This window comes from Cervus canadensis, chromosome 10 (assembly GCF_019320065.1).
Source record: "Cervus canadensis isolate Bull #8, Minnesota chromosome 10, ASM1932006v1, whole genome shotgun sequence".
NCBI lineage: Eukaryota > Metazoa > Chordata > Mammalia > Artiodactyla > Cervidae > Cervus > Cervus canadensis.
This window is the reverse complement of record NC_057395.1, coordinates 58561848-58589823: the sequence shown is the minus strand read 5'-3', so window position 1 is coordinate 58589823 and position 27976 is coordinate 58561848. Positions and strand designations below refer to the sequence as shown.

At 43.0% G+C, this 27976-nt stretch overlaps 2 protein-coding genes across 2 annotated transcripts; both read right to left on the bottom strand.

The window, feature by feature from the left end:
* Window positions 1-398: 398 nt before the first annotated feature.
* LOC122448726 (signal-regulatory protein beta-2-like) lies at window positions 399-12913 on the bottom strand. The gene is made up of 5 exons (XM_043480274.1): window positions 12648-12913; window positions 6305-6670; window positions 4908-5249; window positions 4306-4371; window positions 399-3328 (listed from the first exon to the last, which is right to left on the bottom strand). Exons 1-5 carry the CDS (start codon window positions 12832-12834, stop codon window positions 3231-3233), a joined length of 1059 nt encoding a protein of 352 aa, XP_043336209.1. The 5' UTR covers window positions 12835-12913; the 3' UTR covers window positions 399-3230.
* A 5398-nt stretch (window positions 12914-18311) lies between these two features.
* LOC122448664 (signal-regulatory protein beta-2-like) lies at window positions 18312-27763 on the bottom strand. The gene is made up of 5 exons (XM_043480155.1): window positions 27450-27763; window positions 26615-26771; window positions 20906-21253; window positions 19072-19422; window positions 18312-18700 (listed from the first exon to the last, which is right to left on the bottom strand). Exons 2-5 carry the CDS (start codon window positions 26688-26690, stop codon window positions 18615-18617), a joined length of 861 nt encoding a protein of 286 aa, XP_043336090.1. The 5' UTR covers window positions 26691-26771; window positions 27450-27763; the 3' UTR covers window positions 18312-18614.
* Between the last annotated feature and the right edge of the window lie 213 nt (window positions 27764-27976).

Here is a 27976-nt window from a genome sequence, read left to right as displayed (position 1 = left end):
GTATCTCCCTCATCAAGACACTTGTGATTGCATTTAGGGCCCACCTGGATAATAAAGGGCTTCCCTGTGGCCCAGATGATAAAGAAGCTACCTGCAATGCAGGAGACCTGGGTTTAATTCCTGGGTCAGGAAGATCCCCTGGAGAAGGGAATGGCTAGCCACTTCAGTATATCTTGCCTGGAGAACTCCAAGGACAGAGGAGCCTGGCAGGCTACTAGCTGCAGTTCACTGGGTTGCAAAGAGTAGGACATGACTGGGAGACTAACACTTTCACTTTGGATAATTCAGGACAACCGCTCCATTTAGAGATGGGACACATACACACAATCACATCTGCAAAGCCCTTTTTGTCACATAAGGTAACATTCACAGGTTCCAGGGATTCAGACTTGGATATCTTTTGTAGGAAGATATTATTTAATTTATTATATCTACCTTTCTTCTGATGTCTGGTAATTCAATAATTATTCAATTCTCAGTGCAGTGTAAACCTTGACAGTTTTTCTTTTTCCTCTTTTTTTTTTGTAATGCTATTATCTGATTTAAGTTTTGATTGCTGAGGCATCCATTTCAAAGAGGCATCCCCTTCAATGTGCTTTTTTCTGAACACACTGCCAGTCACAGGGCTAAATAGTCAGGCCATCTTCCCCCACTGAGTTTCCTCTGTTTTAGAGATTTTGGTTGATTTCAATAACTGATCATTTGAGCTACTATTTCTTTTCTTCTTCCTGAGCTTTAAATTCCTGCTCTTAATTTTTATATTTACCAATAAAGAGTGAGCCCAGAAAATCATCAACCCCAATAAAACAGAACTCCAGGTATTCCCTCGCTGTTTTTCCCTGTGACCTCACAGTGTGGCCCTAGGAATTCTGTGTAACTTCCAGGTCTTGTAAAGTAATAAACCTCTAGTTCTTCAAAGTTCCCTGGTGGGTATTGCTGAAGGGCATCTTGCACTCATAATAAGAACTACAAGAGCTGATCCAGCTATAGCACTGGTTATCGGTATGCTGAAACCGGCGCAAAACACTCAGGCTAAATTAGTGTTGGCTTAGTGTTGCTCCACCCACTTTTCTGTTTGTTATAATGAAAAACACGCAGACTAATCCATTTCCTGATATAATGAAAGTGAAGTCGCTCAGTTGTGTCCGACTCTTTGCGACCCCATGGACTGTAGCCTACCAGGCTTCTCTGTCCATGGGATTTTCCAGGCAAGAATACTGGAGTGGGTTGCCATTTCCTTCTCCAGGGGATCTTCCCGACCCAGGAATCGAACCCAGGGTCTCCCACATTGTAGGCAGACGCTTTACCCTCTGAGCCACCAGGGAAGCCCCTAGGTGCCAATAAATGTTTGTGTTGAAAGAGAAAACGGAGTTCACATGTACTGAGTGTATACAGAACACACAGCTCATAGTAAGCCCTGAGTTGAATTGTTTCTTATACAATGCAGAAGTCCGCGTTATTTTCCTCCATGTTCCAAGAGTGGCAATGACTGATTAGTTACCAATGGTGCACAAGGAGGGAGTGGGGGCTTCAGGATTAGAAATCGGGCATGTCTGACTCCAGAGAATGCATGCTTTCCACTACATCAGGGCTTCTCAACTTCTACTGATACTTTGGGCCAGATAACTCTCGGCTGTGGGGTCTGCCCTGTGCTAAAAGCAGCATCCTTGACTTATACTCATTAGAGGGCAACAGTCTCCCCCAAGTTATGACAATCAAAAATGTCTCTAGACATCGCCACATATCCCCTGGGCGGCGAAGTGTCCTTTTCTTTAGAACTACTACCCTCCACTATGCTGCCCTAGTGGAGGCAAAGGTACAAAGGGGTGCATTTCACCTGGGAATGGAACTCAGGTGTGCCACACAGCAAGTAAGAAGCTCTCTCTACACCACAGGGGTAGAGATCGCTGGTCATCTACTGAGCTTTACTCTCTGGCTCTCTAGTAACAGATTTTAGCTAGGTGCACTCTTGCTAGAATAAAGACTACATTTCCAGCCTTCCTTGCAGCTAGGTGTGACCAAGTGACCACATTCCAACCAGTCAGAGGTGATATGGGCAAATTCCTAGCTGTGACCTTGAAGGGAAGTGTCGTTCTCCTCTTCCCTGGTCTTTCTGCTTGAGATATGGACCTGGTATCAACAAGATCAAGGAATCCTGGGCCTCAGGGAGTCCCCAAATTGCCTGGCCTGTTTTTGCTCAAATATTAGTAGAAGGGCCAACTTTCGTCTGATTTGAGCTACTTTCTTCTGATTTGAGCTACTTTTTTCTGATTTAAGGGTTTTGTCAAAGTTGCCAAGCCTGAATTCTAACTATTATAGCCACCTAAGCCAGCCAGGGTGAAGAAGGAAAGTAGGCAGAAAAGGAGGAAGAAAGGATATAGATGGAGGGGCACAGGGGGTCTGGCTGGGCCAGCTCAGAGTCACTCGGGGAAACCTTCTGGGAAGGACTCTCAAGTTGGATCTTGAAGGAAGAGAAAATGTGGGGTGGGGAGCAAGGGGGTGGGCCCTCCAAAAGGGGCTGCAACAGGAGCAGAGGCCGCGAGGAGAGACCTGGGCAAGACCTTAAAAGACAAGGAGGGTTTGAACAGGCTGAGAAGAGAAAGGAAGGCTGTAAGGAAAGAGCACATTGGTGAAGATGGAGGGATCAGGCTCCCTCACCCCACATCCTCTCACTCTTGGCCCCACGTTTTGTAAATAATAATTACCTAACAGCTGAGGTCACTCATAGCACTGCGCATGCATGTCAGGAGGTACTTTCTTGGCCACGGGCTACATTTGTTCTCTAAGCATATATACAGTCTACCTGAGAAAGCCCTTGGGGCTATGTTACAGCTGCTAACATTATGGCAGTGAGGCTGCATTAGGGCTTTGTCTGCTAGGTCAGCCGCAAGAGGAGAGAATAAACATGTCTACAGTTGCTACGGCTCCTCGCATCTTCTTCCAGCCTCTTAGCTCGCTCCTTGTCAACCCTGGGCTCAGCAAACAGTGAAATACAGTGAGACGAAGGCAAACGGAGGGGAGCCCAGTGCCAAAGACAGAATTCCACCAGGTGACCAGGAATCAGGATCCTGGAGTTCATCGTGAGGCTTGAAGGCAGCTGGGAGGCAGAGGAATGATCGGGGATTCCTGGGCCCTCTCTTAGAGGACCCACTCTAGGGCGGACCAGTCATCCATGACCCATGCTAAGACGAGCACACCTCTTCTGGGCCTGGAGTTCTGATGTTTTCTTGTCAAGAGCTTCTCCAGCAGATAACCAGGGCCAGCAAGAGTGCAGCCAAGGTCGCTGTTTTCAGTCCCAGGACCGCAAGTGTGAGGACAGACAGGAATCCTGAGGGACACAGAGGATAGCTCAAGAAGGGCCCCGGGTGAGTCCCCAGCAGCCCACAACTCAGTGCCCCTATGGTGAAGATGAGCCTAGCTTCTGTATAGCCTGTGGGGCCATATCCCTTCTACAGCTGAGGAGATCAAAGACCTCCCTTCCTCCTGTTTCAGGCTCAAAGAGCCTTTGCCCAATATCCCACTTGTACCCTTAATCATCTTGACAGCATCCCTGACCTCTGATAACAATAGAAAATGTCTTTCATTATTTGCTGCTCAACTCCTCTGTCCCAGGGCCAGAGCTAAGCACTTCCTAAATGCTTTATATGATCCTCAAACTAATCTTGCAAAGAAGGATAACAATCCAATTTGTAGATGAGGAAACAGACCCAGAGTGGGGGAGTGATTTGCTCAGGGCCACGTGTGTCAAAGTAGTGATAGGACCAAGTGGTCTGGCTCCCAAGGATAGCAGGAACAGGGCCAAGCATCTGGGAAGCTAACCTGGTCACCTCTATTCCAAGTTCCTCCCCCAGTTATCAAGTGCCCTGGAGGCGATATGACAGGCACAGTTCTGGGCACTTGCCCCATTGGATCTGTATATAGTCCCATGAGGTGGGCTCACCAGAGACTCAAAGAGCTAGAAAGGAGCTCAATCCAGGGAGCCTGGCTACAAAGCCATGCTCTCCACCTCTGTTATGCACAGCCCCACCGTGTGTCCTTGCTCTGAATCAGGGGGAGCTCAAGACCTTGCAGCAAGACTGCCCACTGAGCAGTTCACACTGACTTTTGGAAAGTACTTCCTTTGATTGAACTTTACTCTGGTTCTCTGGGTTCTGCTTGTGCAGTTGAGATGGAGTCATGGGAACCATCTTTGTGGCAGGAGGGCCCTAGAAGTCTGGGGCTGCTCATCTCCCATGGCCAAGCCCTCTCTGGCCCCACTTACCTGTGAGGGGGCTGGTTAATGCCACTGAAGGTAGGTATACTTACCTGATGGAAATACCGTGGCTGTACGTTCCTTGGTGAATTCTGACTCTTTGAGAGAAGTGTGATTTGCTGCAAGGAAGAGAAGTGGTCTCACACTCTCCTTTCTTTCTATCCCTCCACTTCCTGAGCCCCTGTGTTAGTAGCTGGGGAGATGAGCCTGTGAGTTTCTGCCTGGGATAGGGACTAGAAGTCAAGCCCAGTAACTATGAAGGACTAGTCAGACCTGGTTGAGCATCTCTGGAATAGGGACAATGCCTGCTCCATTTCTATATCTGCAGCACCCAGTGTGTGGCTGTCAAAGGCATGCATGCATGTTTGTTGAATCATTAAGAGTCTATACTAAGCTCTGTGGAGCCCAGAATGGGGAGAAATCAACTCTGCCTGGGAGAAGGAGATGATTTCACAGAGGAGGGACTATTTATGCTGGGCCTTGAAGGATGAGTAGAAATTCTCCGTAGAAAAGGAGAAAGCATTCCAGGCAGAGGGAATAGCCTATATAAGTGACTTTGAGGCTAAGAAGAGCTAGCTTGTTTGTGACACGGTAAAAATTTCCTGGTGGTCCACCTCCCTCTGTCCCCCAACACCTCCTAGACTACCTGTCTCACCTTTGACTCTCAACCTGGTGCCCTGTCCGGATAGATACTGCCTGTTGAGTTTACTCTGAAACTTTACACAATAGTAAGTTCCTGTATGCTCAGTGGAGATGCCATGCAGAAGAATGCTGAAATCATTCTTGGAGGCCTGGACTGCAGTCACATTGGAGTAGGAGATGCCTCTAAAGTTGTAGATGGCCTCCCGGCTCAGACCAGTCCCCCGAAACCACCTGATGGGTCCTGGGGGACCAACTCCAAGCACTGTGCAATTCAGAAAGACGGTGTCTCCAGTGGTTGCCAACACCAATTCCTGGGGTTGGATGATCCAGAGGTCTGGCCCTGTGTTCCCAGGTCCTAAAGCCAAAGAGAGGACTTTATTGTTCCCTCTCTCCCTCCACAGTCCACTCATTTCCTCCCTTTCCTTCCCCTGATTTTTTCACTCAGCTACTCCCTCCCACATTCCCTCATTGTTCAATAGCTGATTCACTCAGTAAAGAAGTTCTCAGTACCTACTGTGTGCTGATGCTAGGAGTGGGGAAAAGAAAGCTCAGCAAAACATAAATGCTGTGCCCTAGAGTTCTCAGTCTGGTGGTGGAGGTGGCTCAGAAAATTCTTCTGAAGTTGGAAACCCAGAGGACTGCAGGACCAAAAGAAGCTTGGAAGAGGTCAGAGAAGGTTTTCTGAAATGTTTGCATTAAGATAAAATGAACCCTCCACCTTCATCCCCTACCTGACACACACAGACACAGATACCCTCCAAGTCAACATTTTACAGGGGTTTCACAAACATCAATTCTTCTATTTCATCACTTGAATATCCCTTGAAATAGGAATTATGTTGCCTATTTCACAAATTAGGCACTTGAAGGATGTAGACCTGAAATGACTAAGTTAAGAACACATTCCTATAGAATGACAGGCCCAGGTCACCACTGGTAGACTTAGAGATGACATGACTGGCTACTTGGGGATTAAATGATCAGCCCCAGTTCTTGACTCTCCTCTGATAGTGTGCCATATCCAAACTCTTACCGTGGCCTCACGGTGGTTGGGTATACTTCCTTGCCTCTTATCTTTGACCTTAGCCATGTGACTTCCTTTAGCCAATGGGCTGTTTTTCATTAACAGCAGACACACAAGTAGAAGCTTGAAATGTGCTTAAGGTGTTGGGACTTTCCCTCTTATGCTTCTGCTGTCTCCATGAGAAATATATACTCTGGCCAGTCTGGGCCCTGGAATGAGACAAGCAGCCCAGCTGCCTGTAAATGTGTGAGTGAGACGTATGAATTGTTGTATGTCACTGAGGTTTTGCAGTCACAGCTTGCAAAACTGTGGGTAAAGGTGAATGATGCAGGTAAAGGGAGATAGATCAGAGCAGAAGGTTGTGACCTGCAGGGCCTGATACTCACCCTTCACAAGCACGGAGGTGCCTTCATCCAGCGTCTTGCCTGAGTACTCACTTGAGCCATCAGATCTCACACAGTGGTAGGTTCCAACATGTTTCTTGGTGACATTGTGGATATAGATGGAATAGTCGCAATTAAGTGGCTCTAGCATCTTCTGGATCATAGGCATCACCCCGGGAAAGAAGCCATGCTTGAAGTTGTAAATTTCCTGCTGATTCTGGTTGCTCACCTTGACCCACTTTATCATGTCATCAGTGCAGGAGCCGACTACTGTACATCTCAGCAGGAGTGTTTCCCCTTCTGCCACCAGCATGGGGCCCTCGGGCTGCAGCACCTGCCACTCACTCCCCTTGCTCTGCTCAGAAAGTCCTGCAACAGAGGAAGAAAGGCCTTGTGCAGGGCTAGAGGAACTTGGAGTCCTAAGAGGCAAACTTAACATAAACCAGCCATTAACTGCTCAAGAACTATTGCTTAGAACCCTCGAGGGGTGTTGTTGGAGAGGGAAGTGAAAGAGGAGATGAGGCAGCTGGCTGGAGAGAGAGAGAGAGAGCAGGGCTATAAAATGGAGAACTTGTAAGTAATAAGCTCACCATGGGGTCATCAGCTTTGTGCTCTGAGTTTCCCTTCATCTGTGCTTCCATCAGGCCTTGGGAATAACTCAGTCTCATTCCAGGTCTTAGGTTTGTATCATGGTGTTTCTTAGTTTTCAATGAAGGAGGGGAGTAGAAAGGTGGAGCAAACATTCCCTTCTAAGAGGATCTGGAGAAGGGTTGTAAAATTCAAAATTCATTTCCCTCCCATCGTCAGCGAGGTATGTGCCATTAACCACTAAGAACTGCCTCACAGTTGTGACCAAGGGACACCCCATGTTCAGTCCCTGGGATTCTGTTTGTGCTTGGCGTCCTTAGTTCCAGGAAGTTCAGCAATACTCACCCCAAACACCACTATATGAGTGGTGAGACCTTGTCCTCCCTAATTCTTGCTGGTGCTCATTTCCCTGCCCTCAGCTAGTTTCCTCACACATATGCACTAAATTGTGCCCATCACTCAGCAGAGCACTGAGAATAATGCCTGTTCCCGTCTATAAAACTGGAAAAACTCCTGATCAACAGGATAATGGGTAGCCTACACAGAAGAGAGTACTCTGCCTAGAGAGAAGTGCTCTCTCCCACGAAGCAAATCTGAAAAACAAGGTCCCCAAATAAGAAAATATAATAACATTCTAGAGTGAGGCTTATAACGCATGTATAAGTAAAGTTAAGATAACAATAGAATAATGATTGGGGTGGGGAGAATGTTAGTATACCATCATAAGTTTCTTACACTATATGTGAAATGGTATGATATCACTTAAGGTAGATGTTGATACAGAGGTATTAATATATGGTAAACCCTAAAGCAATCACCAAATTACAAAATAAAATCATAGCTAATAAGCCAATAAAAGAGAGAAAATAGCATTATAAAAGTATTATATTACCAAATGAAGACAGAAAAAGAAGCAAAAGGGAACAAAGAACAAATAGGACAGAAGAGAAGTTAATAGATTTAAACCCAATCATATAAAAAAATATTTTAAAGGCAAATGGCCTAAATATTCCCAGAAAAAGTTAGAAACTGTCACATTGGACAAAAAATTTAAGATCCAACTGCATATTGCCTACAATAAATCCATTTTAAATGTAAAGGAGCAAGAATGTTAAAAGGAGAACAATGGAAAAAGATATATGATACTAACACTAATCAAAAGAAATTTGGACTGGCTATATTAATATCCAATAAAGTAGATTTTAGAGCAAAGAATACCTTCAGGAATAAGGAAAACTATTTGACAGTGATAAAGTGGTAAAATAATCAAGAAGACATAAAACTCCCAAACATTCACGCACCTAATAACAGAATTTCAAAGTATATGAAGAAAACCCAAGAGAACTGCAGAGAGAAACAGACAAACCCACAGTTGCCATCTGAGATGTCAGTATCCTTATTTCAATAGTTGATATAGATAGAACTATATCAGGCAGATATAGTTAGAACAATGTAACTATAGAACAAACAGGCTGAAAATCAGAAAGAATACAGAAGATTTAAACACTATTAAGGACTTCCCTGGTAGTCCAGTGGTTAAGAATCCAACTTGCAAGGTAGGAGATGCAGGTTAGATCCCTGATCGGGGAACTGAGATCCCACATGCCGTGGAGCAACCAAGCCCTCACACTGCAACTACTGAGCCCGCAGACTCCAGAGCCTGGGCGCCACAACTAGACAGCCCGTGGGCCGCAGGTAGAGAGCCCATGCACAGGAAGAAAAGATCCTGCATGACACACGCAGATCCCAGGTACAGCAACTAAGACCCAGCACAGCCAAATAAATACATATTTAAAAAAACCACTATCAACTTAGTCTGATACTTACAGAAAATTGTATTCCCCAATAGAAAGATATATAGTTATTTTCAAATGCACAAGGAATATTTAAAAAGATGGAGCATGCTGTGAGTCATAAAAAAGTCTCAATAAACTTAAAAGAATTCAAGTCATTAACAGTATAAACTTTGACCACAATGGAATTAAATTAGTAGCATCAATAACAGACAGATGCCTGGAAAACTACAGATGTTTGAAAACTAAATAACATGTGAGTCAAAGACAAAATAAAAGGGAAATTAGAAAGTATCTTGATCTAAATGAAAACACAACATTAAAATTTGTAACATGCTGCTTAAGCTGGTAGATATTTATAGCATTAAATGCTTATTTAGGAAAGAAGAAACGATTTAGATGAAGGACCTTAGTTCCACCAAAAAAAGTAGAAAAAAGGAGCAAATTAAATCAAAACAAAATAAAAGAAAGGAAGCCACAAATTTATGAGTGAAAATCAATAGAGCAGAAAACCAAAATCAATAGAGAAAATCAATGAGAATAAAATCTTCTCAAAGAGCATTAAAATTGATACACCTCTAGTCCTACTGAAAAGGGAAAGGAGGAGGATGAGAGAAAGAGAGAGAGAGCCACAAAGAGAAATTAGGAATGAGACAAGTGACAGCAGTACAGATTTTACAGAGACTAAAAGGATAATCATATATTAAAAGATCAAACCAGTCAATCCTAAAGGAAATTAACTCTGAGTATTCATTGGAAGGACTGATGCTGAAGCTAAAGTTCCAATACTTTGGCCACCTGATGTGAAGAGCTGACTCACTGGAAAAGACCCTAAGCTGGGAAAGATTGAAGGCAGGAGGAAAAGGGACGACAGGGGTTGGATGGCGTCACCAACTCAATGGATACGAGTTTGAGCAAAGTCCAGGAGATAGTGAAGGACAGGGAAGCCTGGTGTGCTGCAGTCCACGGGATCGCAAAGAGTTGGACACAACAGTGATTGAACAACAGAAGGATAATAAGGCATTATTATGAACAATTTTCATGGCTATGTATATTTGACAACACAAACACATTTTTTGAAAACACAAACTATGAAAGCTACCTCAAGAAGAGATAACTTGACAGTCCTATTCTATTTAAAGCATTTCATTTGTATTAAAAACCTTCCCACAAAGAAAACTCCTAGCCCAGAACTCACTAGCGAGTTCTATCATATTTAGTTCAGTTCAGTTCAGTCACTCAGTCGTGTCCGACTCTTTGCGACCCCATGGACTGCAGCATGCCAGCCCTCCCTGTCCATCACCAACTGCCAGAGTTTACCCAAACTCATGTCCATTGAGTCGGTGATGTCAGCCAACCATTTCATCCTCTGTCGTCCCCTTCTCCTCCTACCCTCAATCTTTCCCAGCATCAGGGGCTTTTCAAATGAGTCAGCTCTTCACATCAGGTGGCCAAAGTATTGGAGTTTCAGCTTCAACATCAGTCCTTCCAGTGAACACCCAGAACTGATCTCTTTTAGGATGGACTGGTTGGATCTCCTTGCAATCCAAGGGACTCTCAAGAGTCTTCTCCAACACCACAGTTCAAAAGCATCAATTCTATCATATATTTAGATATAATACCAAAATCATGATCCATAAAAGGACAAATTGATAAACTGGAGTTCATAAAAACTAAGAACTCTTAAAAGGAGTTCAAAGATACTTGTGAAAGAAAAGACAAGCCACAGAGTAGGAGAAAATCTTTGCAAAGCATACATGTGATAAAAGGTTGTAGCCAGAATATATAAACTCAGTCATAAGAAATACAGTTTATAAAAATGGGAGTTGAACAGACCTTCATCAAAAGAGATGCACAAGAAAGATGTTTAACATCATTATACATTGGGGAAATGCAAATTATAACCACAATGAGATATTACTTTTTAGAATGACTAAAATTGAAGAGGCTGACCATACCAAATATTGGCGAGGATGTGGGGGAAATGTCATTCTCCTATATTGATGAGAAAATATAAAATGGTAAATCACTTTGGAAAACTTTAAGGCTGTGTCTTTAAAAGTTAAACAATCACTTGCCGTATGATCCAGTCATTTTATTCTTAGTATTTTCCCGAGAGAAATGAAAGCATATGTCCACACCAAACTGTGAACAACCCAAATGTCTGTCAATAAGTAAGTGGAGAAACACACTATGGTTTATCCATACAGTAGATAGAAAAGAAATGACTATTGATATGTGCAACAACATGAATGACTCTCAAATAATCGCAATGAATAAAAGAAGCCAGGCAAACAAGGGTATGTACTGCATGTTTGTTGTATAAATTTCTAGAAAGTGCAAACTAAACTGTAGTGATGGGAGGCAGAGATGGGAGACAGATAAGCAGTTGCCTGGGGAGGGGGAGGAATGGAAAGGATGCAAGGAAACTTTTATGTGTGTTAGGTTCAATTCTTCATTTTGATTATCTTGGTGATAAGTTCACAACTATGAAACATGTCCAATGCCCACAAAGTGTGTCAAATTGCACACCTTAAACACATACAGTTTGCTTTATGTCAGTTGTACCTCAATAAAGCTATTAAAATTCTATGAAGATGAAGCTTCTGTGTGTTATGAGAAGGGGAGAACTAATGGAGAAGAGGCAGTGGAGAAGGTGAGGACTCAGAAAGTCTCGTGGTTCTTATCCCAGCTGGGGCAAGTCTGGGAAAGTAAAACAGCAGAGAGGAAACTGTAGCCTGGAATAAGGCCCTGTGCCTCTCACCCCTTCTCGCTCCCCTTTTCTTGATTCTCCTTCTGTGTTATCACACAGACTTTGGGAAATGTCCGGGGTGCTTTGTCTCTGCCTTGTCTGTAGAGCTGGGCTAGTCCCTTCCCGACAGCTCCGGGATTCCATCCCATGCATTTTCTATCTGCATGCTCTGGTTTTCATGATCCCTGTCAAGGGGTTCTCTTTTGGAAGTCTGCTAGAAATCACTATTTTCCACAAATATTTTGAATATATTTTACTCTGGTTAGCTTAGATATATGATTTCCTAACCTAGTGCCTAATACCTAAAGGACACTCGAAGTATTTATGAAAATGAGTCACTAAGAATTATGACTCACACTTTACTCAAGGAAACCTCTCTTGGGGCTGACCATTCTGGGGGACCCAAGGTGTAATGAACAGAATCTAGATCTCAGTAGGGCCTGGGGCAGAGACCCAGATGGGCAGGGGACAGAACGAGCCCACTGAAAGCCACGAATCTTGTCTGGTTGATCAAAGGGTTCTGGGCTCCGAGTCTGAGTTGTACCTGAAAGCCCCCAAACTCAGGAGCTAAATCAACCTGATCCTGACTTAGAGGAGACATGGGTATGATAGTAGTAGCCAATAGTTATTAAATCTTTACATTGTGCCAGGTATTTATAGGTATTATCTCACACAAAGTCATGAGATGGGCCCTAGGATTAGTCTCATTTTCGGAGCCCCACTGACTTACAGATGTTTGATTTGTCTAGTTGCACAGGGCCTAAAGCTTAGAAGGGCCTCATGCTTGCCTTAATGCTCTACTATTGCTGTTTTAAAATTCTTAATATCTTTGGAACAAAGGATCTGCCATTTCATTTGCACGGGGCTGGGCAAATTATGTAGCCAGTCCTGGGCTGAGCTTCACTATTTTTATATTAACATTTAATAACTCACAGCACTCCTAGAGAAAGGTCCCAAAAAGCAGTTCTTTGTAGATGGGCATACAAGTGTCTGAGCCAGAACATAGCGTTGTGAGCCCAGAGCCTGCGAGTTCAGCTTCCCTGTGCTGCCCTACAAGTTCTGCTTCTCCAGCGACTTGGTCTGAGTCCTGCGGGGATCAGAGATATTCTCAGCTTCTCCCTCCCACTCCATCTGGAAGGGGTCAGGCCCCTCCTGGCACCTGTCTCTGGGGTCAGCCAGGGGTGCATCCTCTTCTGTCTCAGATCCTACTCACCAGAGAGGACAAGGAGCAGTGCCAGCAGCCAGGAGCAGGGAGGTGAGTGAGCCAGGCAGGTCAGGGTGGGCATCAGATGGGGCACAGGGCACCTCCTGTGGTCCCCTAGACTGGCCACCATTCTACTCTCTGATGGGTGTTGGAGTCTGAAGTGGGGTCCGTATTCAAGGCCTTTTCTGTTTCTCATAGCCAGGACTACTTGGGGAAGTATTTTCGCTACAGCAAAACAAAGCTGCTGGTGCAAGAGGAAGAAGGGGAATGGAGGAGTTTCCGGCTTTCACATCTGAGCAGTAGTTCCTGTATTCACTCTGTCAAAACCTTAATGACCTTTCCCAGACCCTGTCCTTGCCATTTTGGGAGGGAGATGAATACGGCTGTCATGGTGTGGCCTCAAGTCAGTCTGACTTTGGATCAAGAATTGAGTCTGCCTCTAGAGAAGAAGAAATATCGTATGACATGCCTTATATGTGGAATCTTGAAAGAAATGACACAGATGAACTTGCAAAACAGAGAGACAGATTTAGAAAAGAAACTTATGGCAGCTGGGGAGAAGGGATAGTTAGGGAGTTTGGAATGGACATGTACACACCGCTATATTTAAAACTGATAACCAGCAAGGTCTTACTATACAGTACACGGAATTCTGTTCAATGTCATGTAGCAGTCTGGATGGGAGGGTAGTTTGGGGGAGAATGGATACATGTATATGTGTGGCTGAGTCCCTTCTCTGTTCAACTGAAACTACCACAACACTGTTAACTGACTCTACCCCAATATAAAATAAAAAGTCTAAAATAAAAATTGAGAATTGGGTCTGCCTGTTCCTGGTTGTGTGACCTTTCAAAGTCACTTGTCAAAAAAAACAAAAACAAAACAAAGACACTTGTCATCTTCAAGGCTTTGTTGCCTCATCTGTAAAATGGGGACAGGATCAATCCCTTCCTAAGTGCAGGAATGATATGACATATATGCATGAGGGCCTAGCATAATATAAAGAGCAAACATATTCATGATATGTAGGAAATGGAGGAGGTAACATTTGCTTAAGAAGGACTGATTATAAATCAAGACCCCTAGTGGCCTCCTTTTGGCATTGGAGGGTGGGCACAGACTCACTTCCTAATTGAATAATTGTGGGCAACACTCTAAAGCTCCATTTTCTGGGGTCCAAATGTAACACACTCAGATGGTGCAAAAATTTGTGTTTGTGGCATCTTAATTTTCTGTAACTGATCTAAACTTTCTCAAGAACCACCCCCTCCTCCATCATGCCAGTTATTAGGAAGGAAAAATTAAGTTTGCTAACTAACCCCAGGCTTTTCCGTGTTCTGATAGCCTCTTTAGCTGTACTGTCTGGATTTAGATCGTGGCTTTACCCAGATCTGGCTGTGTGACCCTAGGACGATCATTGAACACTCCTGATCTGTAAAATTAAAATAAAAATATGGTTGCATTTATGGGGTAGAGTAAGCACTGATATGCTGCCATCATTCTCTCTTAGGTTAACTCAGTCTTTTTTAGGAAAAAAAGCTCAAGTTTTCAGTGCTTCCCTTCTTCTTTCCTACTGCAGATGGTCCTGGGTGCAGAGGAAGCTGAAGTGTCTTTCTGGATGGAATGGTGGGGCTTGGGTCTGAGCACTGTCTTGGAGTCTGAGTCTGTTTCAGAGGTGGTATGACCTGCTCTTGAGCACTTTTCACTTGGGGTCTGTTGAGGTGTGGCTGGTCCTACGTGGCCTTTAGTACCTTTCATGGCACCATCGGTAAATCCCATTACTGCCTCTACTTGTTCTCCTGTTGAGGACCCTGATATATTGAAACCTCTTTGAATAGACCACAGGCCTGGAAAATTCCACAAGACTCTCAGGACCTCCATGTCATCCTCATGAATTAGCCACTTATCTATGTGATTTCCTTTCTCAGCTATTTCTTAAGTTTTATTTAAAATTAAAATTTTTTAAAATTTTAGTAGGGAAGGCATTGTATTGTTTAGCTACTGCTGGGTAACAAACAACACCAAAACTGCTGTGGTTTAAAACAATAACCGTTTATTTAATTTATGATTCTGTGAGTTGATAATTTCATCTGGGCTCAGCTCCATACTTCTTCACATCTCAGTTAATTTTTTTTCTTCTTTTTTAAATTATGAAAGTATGATAACCCATTTACAGGAGACTTGGACAATACAGGACAAGGTTACATATAGTGCAATTATTACAATTGTAATATATTATAATTATTTTTATATAATACACTTTTTTAAGTAGATACATTAAGATTTTTAGTTGGAGTTTCAATATCAAACTCTCAAAATTAATAGAATGAATATACGGAAAGGTAGAAGGATATAGTAGACCTGAAGAGCATTATAAACCAATTTAACATAATTAAGATTTATGTAATTTTCACAAAACAGTAGGATACAAATTCTACTCAAGTTCCCATAGACTATAAACTAGAAGACACTGGAACATACCCAGGGATGTAAAACAAGGTGCAAAAATTTCGTGGTCCAAAGGTATTGAAGTCATAAAGGGTCTGTACTCTTATCACTGTGGAATTATTTTAGATATCAACATCAAAAGATACTTGAAAATAACCCACATATTTTCAAGGGCAATGTGACATTTACCGAGAGAGATTTGACTTAGCCATTAAAAGCCTCAATAAAGTTAGAAGACTGAAAAAACACAGAGAGTGATTGCAAGGAAGAAAGCATTTAAATGAGAAATTAATATCAAAGATACTTTAAAAAAATTCCATGTATTTGATAATTAAATGTATGCTTTTAAATGATGGATATATCCAAGAAGCCATAACAAGGAAAATTAGAAAATAATTTTATGTGTGAGTCGAGACACAATCTTTAGATTGTGTCTTTCTTTAGAGTCAGTTTCTGGAGCTTTCATTTTTTTCATTTGATTAGGTCATGTTTTCCTAATATGCTTTCTGGTCTTTGGTTGAAATTTGGACATTTGAACACATCATTTTTCTGTCTTCCCAAATTCATATTTGAAATCCTATGCCCTGAATGTCATAGAACTAGTAGGAGGAGCCTTCAGGAGATACTTAGCTCATGAGAGTGGAATCATGATAAATGGTAGTAAGGCCTTATAAAACAGGCCACACAGAATTCCCTAGCTGCTTCTGCCATGTGAAGATACAATGAGAGTTTTTTGATCTAGAAGAGAGCCCTCACCTGACCATGCTGGTGCGATGATCTTGGATTTCCAGCCTCCAAAGCTATGAGAAATAAATTTCTATTATTTATGAACTTCTCAGTATATGCTGTTTTGGTACAGTAGCCTGAATGAACTAAGACAACCATCTCTTTATGGACTGGCTTTGTGCAGAGGAATGCCTTCTTCAATCATCCTGGCTAGATTCTGAGGCCTTTCAAGTCTTTTCTGGGGATGTATCTTCTCTAGGCTGTGAGAGCCTCTTGATGAAGGTGAAAGAGGAAAATGAAAAAGCTGGTTTAAAACTCAACATTCAAAAAACAAAAATCATGGCTTCTGGTCCCATCACTTAATGCAAATAGATGGGGAAACAATGAAAATAGCGACAGACTTTATTTTCTTGGGTTCCAAAATCACTGCAGATGGTGACTGCAGCCACAAAATTAAAAGACACTTGCTCCTTGCAAGAAAAGCTATGGTCAACCTAGATGGCATATTAAAATGCAGAGACATTACTTTGCCAACAAAGGTCCATTTAGTCAAAGCTATCGTTTTTCCAGTAGTTATGCATGGATGTGAGAGTTGGACCATAAAGAAAGCTGAGCACCGAAGAATTGATGCTTTTGAACTGTGGTGTTGGAGAAGACTCTTGAGAGTCCCTTGGACTGCAAGGAGATCCAACCAGTCCAAGCTGAAGCTCCAGCACTTTGGCCATCTGATGCAAAAAGCTGACTCATTCGGAAAGACTCTGACGCTGGGAAAAATTGAAGGCAGGAGGTGAAGGGGATGACAGAGGACGAGATGGTTGGATGGCATCACTCAATGGACATGATGAGTTTGAGCAAGCTCCAGGAGATGGTGAACGACAGGGAAGCCTGGCGCGCTGCAGTCCATAGGGTCTCAAAGAGTCAGACATGACTGAGTGACTGAGCAACAGGCTGTGTTTATGCTTGGCTATCTCAAATTCCCCATATGGCTTGCCTGTGTCTTAGGAGTTCTCAATCTCTTATACCCCTTTGTGTCTTCCTGTGGAACTGCCTAATATCTGAAGCTCTAATGAAACCTCTTCAGTGGCCTCTGTTTTCTGCACTTCTAAACTGTGCTGCTGTTCCTGTTAGACTTCTGAGTGAGATGATACAGAAACTAATTCCACAGTCAGCCCCAAGACAAGTCACAGTGGTGAGTGAAGGGCCCACTGTGTTTCCAGGGGCGGAGCAGGCGTGTAAGGTTTCCTCCCAGCTGTGCTGCTACACCAGGTTGAAGGAGGAGGATGAGTGTGAAAAACACTGCACACTCCTACAGCTTTCGCTGGAATCCCTTCCCGTGACTGGAGAACAAAGGCTGGGGACCTTCCTAGTCTGCTAATGTCACTCCTTTAAATAATTAATTTTTTTTTTTTTTTTGCCAATTGCACTGGCAAGTAGGTTTGTGGAGCTCCTCACACTGTCACGCCATTTGCATAAGTCTATTCCTGTTGTTTTAAACCCTAAAATTGCGACGATTAGTTACAGCAAATGTATACTTAGCTCAGTATTTTAAAACTGTCTGTATGTGTACTTTTCATTTATCATGTCTAAATGGTACCTATTTGTACTTTAATAGGGAAATTGAACTCATTCACGATAATTCCCCTCTCAATCGCCCTCATGCACACCTCCACCTCCATCTAACTAGGGTCTTCTTATTAGGAAGAAGGCAAAGCCATAAACCCAAAGGATTTATGTGAGAGAACTGCCTGTGTGCCTTCTGGCAAGCCCAGCCTCTGGTCTGAATGTTCTCCTACATTAAAGGAAGAATTCAGACCTTGAGGCAGACACATGTTGCTTTTCAGTATGTTAAGCACTTGTTTCAATGGGTTGATGATTTTTCTACGTGACACCCCCTCTCCTTTGCAAATATGAGCAAGTAAAAGGCACGGGAAAGGCAAATTTGCGTGATTCACTGGGACTCATTTGTGGAGTCTGGGGAAAAAGGAGCTCTCTTCCCATGCTGGTTGCTAAGATAAGGGAATGAATGTCAACATTTTCTTTATTGGATTGGTAAGGTCTACATACAAGCAAGAAAGACAAATATAGGAGGAGATAGAGCTGAAAGAATTTCAGAGTAAGAGCCTTGGAGGCTGTGAGCCCAAATCCAGACTTTTTGTTCTTGATTCATGCCTTGAACACGTGAGGAAGCTAGAACTCTCCTCAGGTATAGGATCACGCAACTCCTTTCTTTTCTTTGAAGGTGGGGAGGGTCATTAAATTAATGTATTAAGTTCCTCCTCCTTGTAAGAAAAGGTTCTCCACTAATATAAAGCATACTGAAGAGAGCCCAGACCAACCTCACCTCTATTCCCTATTGTCTGTTCTCCTGAATCTCCTTGAGTTTCAGTTTACTCATCTGTGCAGTGAGGACAAACATTGTCATGCTCAAGTTGCTATGCAGGTAACTATAATAATATAGGGAAAGTGTTTGGGATATAGTAGATGCCCAGTAAACAGTAATGTTTTCATATCACCAATTTAATCATTCCTCGGGCTGGGTATTGCTCAGAGGTCATAATAGAATAGAAAAACAATATACAGTAAGACTCTAGAAACAGAAAAAACTGATTTGAAATTGTACTTCAGTGCTCTATGGATGCTCTTTATCAGCTGGCATCCATTAGGACAGTGCTGACTTTAGCAAACAGGCTTAAAGGAGAGGCTTTCTCTCCTATATTTGGAGGTCAAGAAGTGGAGTTGGAATCCAGAACAATACGGATATTCAATGTTGTCAACCCACATTCTTTACATTTTTGCACTTCTCTAGAGTAGATTTTTATTCCAGTTGGTTCCCCTCGTGGCCAAAAAATGTCTGCCTGGAGTATCCGGGACAAAATTATTTCTTATTCCTAGCCAACAGGAGAGAAAATTGTATTAGTTTCCCAGATTTCTCTTATGGACACAAATTGACTTAAGTCAGTCTCATCTGAGTCACCTGCCAGTAGGGGACATGAAATTACCTTAATTGGTTTAGCCTAGCTAGTGGGGGTGCGTTGAACGTTGGAATGTTAAACAAAATATCTCTCATCACTCATCAACATTTCTGACTCTCAGATTCTCCTCCCGTAAAAATCTTAAATCACAGGTTTCTGAGAGAATGACAAGATCAAGTGTACACTGTACCTTTGACAGTATCTAGCAGAATGTAGTTGTTTGATGACTAGAGGACATTATTACTGTCACAATGTCACATGACAGAAGGTAAAAGAGTCAAACTCACCAGTAACAGTCACCTTGGTGCCCCGACCTGATTGGTACTCTATGTCAGGTTTTCCCTCTTTGAATTTCACACAGAAGTACGTGCCGGCATCTTTAAGAGAGATTTCATTGATGCGAATGGAAAAGTCTTTGTTGCCAGCTTTGGCCATGTTTCCAACTTGGTTTACTCTGGGAAACAGACCCCTTTGGAAATTATAAATTAATTCACGATTTGGTCCAGTCCCCTTGAACCATAAGACGGGTCCATTTGGAAATGAATCGGGTACGCTGCAACTCAAAGTGAGTGTTTCCCCAGGTGACACAGTCTGTGATATCTCAGCTTGCTGCACCTTGAACATCTCATTTGTGACTCCTGGAAAGAAACTCAAAATCATCTCCCATTTCCTCTGCTCTGACCTAGGCAGGATTAAGAAAACTGGATCCAGATCAAGGTTGGGCCTCAATCATTATCATTTTAGTGACATGTTTGAGTACCCACACTGAGTTTAGAGAGGCCACTGCAAGTGCAGGCTGCTCTTTCCCAAAGCGCTAACAGGGGAGTCAGTTCAGAGGACTAGATGAATCACCTCCCCAATTTCATTCCTCAGCCTCTAAGTAAAAGAAGAGGAAGATGGATAGGGAGGGCTGGGTTTGTGAATGGGTAATGTTCATAGAAATAAGTCTTCCTTCTTATCTAAATGCCCAAAATTGCTCAATACACTTGGAGATGGATCCAAGTCTCCTCTGCCCACCCCCCACATCCAGAGAACTTGGCACTGGCCTTCATCTCTCCTCTGAAGGGTAATCAGTCACTAATTTTGCAGAGACATTAATGCTGAGAGGTGCAGAGAAGGAGGAAGTAAGGAAATCAGAAACCTAAAAATCAGGTGGGCATATATTCTTGAAGGCAGAATATGGGTCTTTTACTTATCTCCTCAAGAGGGAAAAGGGGGACAGTTGATTCTACTCAACAAAAAGAGAGAAGAGCCTCAAGGGATTGCATCAATTTTGAGGGTCCACCACTGACCCCTAACTCCCACTACCACCAACCTTACTACCCCACATGATATCAGGTCCTGATAATAATCTCTCCTTTCAAGTTATCAAAGCATCAAATCACAGATGGCCTAAGATGTCGGTTGGGGAGACAAGGGAACTCTTGAAGCCAGGAAAGAATGGCAGGCAAGCTCTCTATACCCATATTTTTCAAGTTGAAATCAATGTGTGAATTTTCCCTGGCCAGTTAGATGCCATGGAATGCAGCTGAACTTGAGGAAAACATTACTGAAGAAGACAAGTTTTCCCAGCAGAACAGAGGATACCCTAATCTCATTGTATTTCATGAAATTAACTCACAATGGCAAGGAGTAAGAAGCACTGGCTGTCCTCTGAGAATAAAAGGACAACAGAGCTTGGAGTGCAATGCTCAGGGCAGATTCTCAGGTTAAGGTCAAGTGCTAGGAAAGTGACTCAACCTCTCTGGGAGGTCTTTTCTAAACAAGTCTCCCAACTCTCAGTTTTCTAACTTTCTGGACATGTTCATAGAGTGTTCATAGAGTGCACACATGTCGTGCTTTTTACCTACCCAACATCTTTTCAACTGGGAATGTCCATTGTCCTATATTCAGTTTCTGGTGGCCATTAAAGAAGGGCATAGCCTGTCGACTCAGCCTGATTCAATATTGGGCATAGGATGCCAGGATCAGAAGGGCCGTCTGCAGAATCCCAGCCTACAGGGCAGATTGTGAATGAAGGGGTACAGCATCCAGTGTAGAGTAATGATTTGGTACAAGTCGAAGATTTTTAAAAACTTATCTTAAAAATCAGGAAGATGGAATTTGTCAAACTGTACTTACCACTCACAGACACATAGGTGCCTGGGCCAGCTATATATGCCATGTCAGGATGCCCTATTGTTAACTTCACACAGTAATACATGCCAGCATCCTTAGGCGACACATCACTGATGCGGATGGAATAGTCTGTCTGGTTGGCCATTGGATTTACCACTTGGGATACTCGGGGGAATCGGCGTCCATTGAAACTGTAGATTAATTTTCGTTCTAGCTTAGCATCCTTGAACCACAAGACAGGCCCTACTGGAGATGGTGCAGGAATGTTGCAGCCCAAGGTTATGACATCTCCAGCCTTGGCTAACACTGAACTCTCAGGCTGGTTCACCTGGAAATCTTCACTTGAAGTTCCTAGAAAGAAACTGTGTGTCATTTCTCATATTCCTTGTTTTGGTGCAAAATGTTCTGAGGGTCTGGTTCTAGATCAAGGTGGGGGTCTGACTGCACTGCACACTCTTAAGCAACATGTACTGGCACCAAAGTATAAAAATCACAAATTTGGTTGCCATGTGGGATGAGGAGAAGAGGACCAGTATAGAGAAAAAAAAAATGGAACTTTCTTTCTCCATCAAGATATAAGGATAGCCTGGAACATGTGTGTGCATGTTAGTCACTCAGCCGTGTCCGAGACTTTGTGACCCCCATGGACTGTAGCCCACCAAGCTCCTCTGTCCATGGGATTCTCCAGGCAAGAATGCTGGAGTGGGTTGCCATGCCCTCCTCCAGGGGATCTTCCCTACCCAAGAACCTGCATCTCTTGCAATTCCTGATTGTAAACAGATTCTTTACCGGCAGAGCCTTTAGGGAAGCCCCAGACTGGAGCATAGTGGGCACTAAATAAACATATTGTCTATGAACCCATGAATGGATTTATATTAAATAAAAAATGTGAAATAAAAGTTGAGTCAGGTTTTTCTCTATGTACCTGTCTGCTTAGAAATTTGTATGCAGATGAATAAGAAACAGTTAGAACCAGACATGGAACAATGGACTGGTTCAAAATTGGGAAGGGAGTATGACCAGGCTGTATACTGTCACCTTGCTTATTTAACATCTAGGCAGAGTGCTGTGCTGTGCATAGTCACTCAATTGTGTCTGACACTTTGCAACCCCATGGACTGCAGGCCACCAGGCTCCTCTGTCTATGGGGATTCTCCAGGCAAGAATACTGGAGTGGGTTGCCATGCCTTCCTCCAGGGGATCTTCCCAACCTAGGGATTTAACCCAGGTCTCCCGCACTGCAGGCAGATGGATTCTTTACTGACTGAGCCACCAGGGAAGCCCTCTATGCAGAGTACATCATGCAAAACGCCAAGCTGGATGAATCACAAGCCGAATCAAGATTGCAGGGAGAAATATCAACAACTTCAGATATGCTGATGATACCACTCTAATGGCGGAAATTGAAAAGGAGCTAAAGAGCCTCTTAACGAGAGTGAAAGTGACTGAACAACAACCAGAATTAGAGATAAGGCCAAAAGCTAAGGACACTGTGCTGATAACCAACATACTATATACTGAGTGCAACTTTCAAACGCAGGCATCTCCCTTTCTTCATGGGGAGGCCCAGGTGCCCAGATACACACAGAGAATTGCATTCTCCATGAAATTTATATTTTCCTTAAGGGATATAAAATTGGTTATTGCAATGTGAAAACATCTCAGTTATTATAATGTGTCATGTTTATGGATGCTCAACCCAATGCAACAAATTCTTAGTACTCAGTACTGCTCTTGTTACGTGTTCTTCAGTATTGCACAAGGAGCACTGACAATGAGTTCATGGAAGATACACAGAATATATGTAAGATAAGTTCTACAAACCAAGGGAGATTTTTCCTCTTGAATGATTTCTCAAGCCTAGCATATTTCTTTTCTATCTTTGAATAACAAATTACCACAAACTTAGTAGCTTAAGAAACACCTATTCATCGTTTTTTGGTTTATGTGAATCAGGAATTCAGGTACAGCTTAGTTTAGTTGTCATGCACAGAAAGATGATGCGAAGACACAGGGAAAACACCATCTACAATTTAAAGAATGTTTGAGGCTGCCAGAAGCTGAGAGAGGCCTGGAACAGACTCTCCCTCATAACTTATAGCAGCTTTATTCACAATTGTCAAAACATGAAAACAAGATCTTCAGTTGGTGAATGGATAAAGAAATTGTGGTAAATCCAGACAGTGGGATATTATTCAACACTGAAAAGAAATGAGCAGATAAGCCCTGAAAGGATATGGAGGAACCTTAAATGTTTATTACTAGTTTAAAGGATGAGCCCATATGCTGTAGGGGCTTCTCAGGTGGCGCTAATGGTAAAGAACCTGCCTGCCAGTGCAGGAGACATAAGAGATGTGGGTTCCATCCTTGATTTGGGAAGATCCCCTGGAGGAGGGCATGGCAACCTACTCCAGTATTCTTGCCTGGAGAATCCCATGGACAGAGGAGCCTGGTGGGCTACAGTCCATGGGGTCACAAAGAATTGGACACAACCGAAGGGACTTAGCATTCACAAGCTGCAGGATTCTAATTACATGACAGGAAACTATATTACATGCAAAACTTAAGAGACAAGAAGAATATCAGGCTTGACAGGGGTTAGGATGAAAACAGAAAAATAGGCAGAGCACAGATAATTTTAGGGTGCGGAAACTACTCTGTATAATACCATAAGGTTGGGGGATGCCTGTCATAATACATTTACCCAAATCCACGAAATGTACAACACCAAGAGTGAACCATCATGTAAACTCTAGACTTGGGCTGTTAATAATTTGTCATTGCAGGTTCATCAGTTGTAACAAAATGATCACTGTAGTGGAGGATGCTGAAAACAGAGAGGCAAGGGGCGGAAAGTAGTATTGGAAATCCTTATACCTTGTGATTAGTTTTGCTGTGAACCTAAAACTGTCTTGAAATATAAAGTCTATTATTTTAAAAGTCATTGCCATACCGTGGGTCATCTAGACTTTCTTCTACATCGTTCCATGTTTTACATTTAGGTCTATGATTCATTTTTTAATACTGCAACATTTTATTTTTTATTACTAGTGCACACTCATATGATTCATTTTCAATTAATTCTTGTGGAAAGTCACTTTGCTCTTCTCCAATAGTGTGTAGGCTATTCTGGATCTTTTGTTCCATCATATAAACTTCAGAATCAATCTGTCACTATCCATAAATTAACCTGCTGGCTTTTAATTGGGATTGCATTTAATATATAGATCAAGTTGGAGAGAACTGATACCTTGACAATATTTATCTTACTACCTATAAACATGTTATACATATTTATATATAAATAAATATACATATTCAGTTCTTCTTTGATGTTTTTGATCAATTTTGTAGCTTTCTTCACACAGCTCTTGATACAAATTAGGTTTATACCTAAGTGACAGATTTTATTTTCCTGGGCTCCAAAATCACAGCAGATGGTGACTGCAGCCATGAAATTAAAAGACGCTTGTGACTTGGAAGAAAAGCCATGACAAACCTCAACAGTATATTAAAAAGCAGAGATGTTCCTTTGCCAACAAAGGTCCATCTAGTCAAAGCTATGGTTTTTCCAGTAGTCATGTAGGATGTGAGAGTTGGACTATAAAGAAAGCTGAGCGCCAAAGAATTGATGCTTTTGAACTGTGGTGTTGAAGAAGACTCTTGAGAGTCCCTTGGACTGCAAGGAGATCCAACCAGTCAATCCTAAAGGAAATCAGTCCTGAATATTCATTGGAAGGACTGATGCTGAAGCTGAAATTCCAATACTTTGACCACCTGATGTGAAGAACTGACTCATTGGAAAAGACCCTGATGCTGGGAAAGATCGAAGGCAGGAGAAGGGGACAGAGGATGAGATGGTTGGATGACATCACTGACTCAATGGACATGAGTCTGAGCAAGCTCTCGGAGTTGGTGATGGACAGGGAAGCCTGGCATGCTGCAGTCCATGGGGTCGCAAGGAGTCAGACACAACTGAGAGACTGAACTGAACTGATTACCTTTCTTGGAGGTAATTTAAATGGCCACATGTTTGTTTCAGTATGTGCTGTGTTTAGTCACTCAGTTGTGTCCGACTCTTTGAGACCGCATGGTCTGTAGCCTGCCAGGCTCCTCTGTCCATGGAATTCTCCAGGCAAGAATACCTCAGTGGGTTGCCATGCCCTCCTCCAGGGGATCTTCCCAACTCAGGGATCAAACCCATATCTCCCGTATTGCAGGCTGTGCCACCAGGGAAGCCCTTGTTTCAGTATGCAGAAATGCAACTGATTTTGTGCGTTGATCTCGTTTCCTGTCATCTTGCTGAACTCAGTTCTGGGAGTTGATCATTTGTGGAGTTTTAGTAGATTCTTTGGGATTTTCTACGTAGAAACTCACAGTTTTATTTCTTCATTTCCAATCTATATCCTTTCCTTCTTCCTCTCTCTCTCTTTCCACTTGTTGAATAAGAGTTGTGAGAATATATATTTTTGCATTTTTCCTTATCTTGGAAAGAAAACATCGTCTTCCACCATTGAGTATAGTAATAGCTGTAGGGTTTTTGTGGATATTATCAAGTTGAGGAAATTCCTCCCTATTTCTAGTTTGAGAGTTTTCATCATTAATAGGTGCTAGATCTGTCAAGTGCTTTTTCTGCATCAGTGGACATGATCATGCAATTTATTTCTTCTTTAATTTGATGTGATGGATTATAATGATTGATTTTCTCAGTATTGAAACTAAGATCTGACTTAGTCATAATATGTGACATTATACAATGTTAAATCCTATTTGCCAATACTTTGTTGAGGAATTTTGTATAAGTTCATATATAAGTTCATATATAAGACATATATTGGGCTATAGTTTTATTTTTTATGTACAATCTTTATTTACTGTTGCTATCAAAGTAGTAATTTCCTCATAAAATGAGCCACATAAAATGTGGCTTCTTTTTCTAATTTTTTGAAGAGATTGTATAAAATTGGTGTGAATTCTCATTTAGATGTCTGTTAAAATTCTCCAGTGGGTGTGAGTGCCTCACATACTTTACTCCCTTAAGATCCAAGCCTTCCCACCTCTTCCTCACTCTCAGATAATGGTCTGCTTCCTCTTTCGTCTCATCTAAACCCCTCAAGCTATCTTCTGTGGCAACTGGGACTCAAAGCTTCTACCAACATGGACCAATGTCCTTGGGGGAAAGACTCTACAAAACTGGTTTTTTTCAGCAAATAGAGGCAGAACCACACAGTTAAGCTAAGGAGACTGCAGGGATCAGCTTCCATCACTGACCCAAAGAGACCTCTAGTGTGTGCTTCTGACCAATATTCTCTGAACACTCAGACCTCTGAGTGTCTCCTGATGGGGGCATTGTGGATTCTTTTCTTGCTTTTATAATCTCATCTTTTCTAAGATGTTTTTCTTCACTTAGTAGGTAGCATATGTGTGCTGGTGACCAATGAAAAGACAGACCCTGTGTCCCCAGTGGCTGGGGGATGAGAGCTGTCGCATTTGCTCTGTTCAGCCTGCTGATCACGGGGACGAGTCCACCACCTGACCCAAAGGTGTGAAACAGACACGGTCACCGGGAGATTTTGTGTGCTGGAGGCCATTCAAGTCTAGACCTCTAAATTCTGCCTGTTTTACGATGGACCAAGGAAATCCCTCCTCAAAGAAATTCTAGGGAAGCAGGTGGGGAGGAAATGGTAACCAAGCGAGGGAGGTCCCACTCACCTGTGAGTTTCAGCAACAGAGCCAGCAGAAGGGAGGGCAGATGTGAGTAGGATGGGAAATCAAGGACAGGCGTCATGGTGGCCCTTGGAGCCTGCTCGGTGTCAATGTGGTCCTGGAGAGGCCTGGACCTCTGTGCTCTACGGAGAGAGGGCAGTTCCTACTTTCATGATGTCAGAGGAACAGGATTGTGATGAGAGGAAAAACTGTGGGACTGGGACCCTTTTTCTTTGAAATTATGAACGGGACAGACAAGGTTGCCACAAACGGACAAGTTGCTGCTGGAAACGTTCAGGGTTTCCAGTGCCAAGGGGTGAGATGCCCAAAGCTTGTGCTCCTTCCTGCGTCTCATCCCATCTGAGAGATTTTCCCTAACCCTGAGCCCTTGCCTATCTAGCATCCTCAGAGATGCCGTCTGGGCCAGAGACGTCTGGAAGCTCGTGATGGGCAGGTGGGTTAAGGCTCCGGCATGAGTGGAATAGCTGGGCCTCCCTGAGCCGCAAAGCTATAGGAAGGAAGGTGGATCTCTGGCCTCATCTTCTTGGCTATATAGTTGAGCTTTATGAGAGACTCCTCCTCTTCACTCCAGAGGGGTCAAAGGTATAAAATGAGTCCTAGCGCAATGTCTGGTGTGGGCTCCTGGCTTTGCTGTGGATCCCTGCATATAATACAGGAAGTTGCCTCTTTTCTCCTCTTGCAGAGAAATTGTTTCTGACAATTTGACGGAAAGAAGTTAAGAGCTTTCGAGATGGTGATTGTTTGCACATTACAGAATGGGGAAGGTAGAGCTCTGAGGAACATTCTCAAAGAGGTAAAAGCAACACACATAGAAACATACCTGGGAAAGTGAGGTCTGCCTCTCCTGTCTGTGCTGGGTCTGGGGCTAGCTCTGTAGTAAGGAAGTGGAGGGGCAGAAGAAAACACGCTCAGAAATAGAGAGGAACTATCATGTTCACCTTCTTCTCTCTCACCTCTGGAATGGGCTCAACCCCAGCATAAGGGTTGTTTCCTGGGACTCTTGGCCCACTCTCAACTGGCACCCCTTTCTCCAAGCATCCATAGTCAGGCACTGACTGTTTCCTTGTGATCCCTGCGTTTGCCTCAGTGACCGACTGGATGTCAAGGCCAGGAGAGGTGTTAGAAAAGCAGAATGCAGAGCAGGGCCCAAACATCCTCTATGAGATGACAAGACTCCCCTTCCCCTTGTGACGCCACCATTCTATCCCATTGTTCTGGAGTGATGAATTCCACACCAGGAAACCCAACAATGGGCCCTGCTAAAGACTGGCCAGCCTCTTATCTCTAGCCTCCATCATCGCTTCCTTCCACCTCCAGCCATCTTCACACCTTCTATTAAGCTCTGAA